The sequence below is a fragment of the Eimeria mitis genome, genomic scaffold (genome assembly GCF_000499745.2).
Source record: "Eimeria mitis Houghton genomic scaffold, Emh_scaff377, whole genome shotgun sequence".
Classification (NCBI taxonomy): Eukaryota; Apicomplexa; class Conoidasida; order Eucoccidiorida; family Eimeriidae; genus Eimeria; species Eimeria mitis.
In genome coordinates, this window is record NW_013572108.1 from 20,627 (window position 1) to 21,703 (window position 1,077).

Consider the following 1,077-nt stretch of genomic DNA (forward strand, 5'->3'; position numbering starts at 1 on the left):
CCAGGTATGCAGGAGGCCAGCAACATCAGCTCCTATTTTTTTGTTTTTTTGGGGTGTATGTACAGATCGAATACCGAGAGAAGAAATATGTATTCCTTGTTGTGTTGTGATGACTTGCTGCTGCTGCTGCAGCAGGAGCTGCTGCTGCTGCTGCTGCTGCTGCAGCTGCTGCTGCAGAGAAGGAATACCACAAGGGGAAGAAGACGCCTTCTGCTGCAGCAAACGCCGTGCTGCTGCTGCTGCTACAGCTCGACCTGCAGCAGCAGCAGCAGCAGCTGCTGCTGCTGCATTACTAGATGCAGCAGCAGCAGCAGCAGCAGGGCCACTGCCACCAGCAGCAGCAGCAGCAGCAGCAGCAGCAGCAGATTCAAACGACGGCAGAGACGAAGACAAGAGCTCCCCTCCTGTGTCTCTCGTGCTGCAGGTAGCTGGGCTGACATTACCGCTGTTTTTATTGCTGCTGCAGCTGCTGCTGCACCCGCTGCTGCTGCTGCTGCTGCTGCTGCTGCTGCTGCTGCTGCTGCTGCTGCTGCTGCTGCACTTGCGCAGCGTAACAACCCGCGGAGACACTGCACTGTAGGCCCCAGGTGTATAATAAAAAGAGACAGAAGAAGAGTCAGCAGCACGCACAGACTGCAGCAGCTGCAGCGGGGGAGCAGCAAGCTGCTGCAGCAAAGAAGGAAAACGAAGATCCAGCAGCAGCACAGAACCAGACTCCGTCAGACACGCGCACGTCTGCCCTGCAGCAGCAGCAGCAGCAGCAACAGCAGCAGCAGCAGCAGCAGCAGCAGAAGCAGCAGCAGCGTACAGAATGAGAGAAGAAGAGCAGCAGTTGTAAGCCTCAGATGCTGCTAATGCCGTGTTGCTGCAGCAGCAGCTGCAGCAACCCAGCAGGCCCTCAATCAGCAGCAGCAGCAGCAGCAGCAGCAGCAGCAGCAGCAGCAGCAACACTACGAGCAGCCTTTCCAAGTGAAGCAGCAGCAACTGCGTTAGTACCAGCTGCAGCAGCAGCAGCAGCAGCACCAGCAGCAGCAGCAAGAGCAGCAGCAGCAGGACAAGTATGGACCTACCGATGAT

The 1,077-nt window shown here is 57.3% G+C and overlaps 1 protein-coding gene across 1 annotated transcript in view; it reads right to left on the bottom strand.

The window, feature by feature from the left end:
- Nucleotides 1–451: 451 nt before the first annotated feature.
- Nucleotides 452–1,077, bottom strand: part of EMH_0010160 (uncharacterized protein) — a gene marked incomplete at both ends in the record, with an annotated part of 1,533 nt that continues 907 nt past the window's right edge. Inside the window, one exon of the mRNA XM_013498857.1 lies at nucleotides 452–535. Coding sequence (XP_013354311.1) covers nucleotides 452–535 — 84 coding nt within the window. The remainder of the gene's footprint in view (nucleotides 536–1,077) is intronic.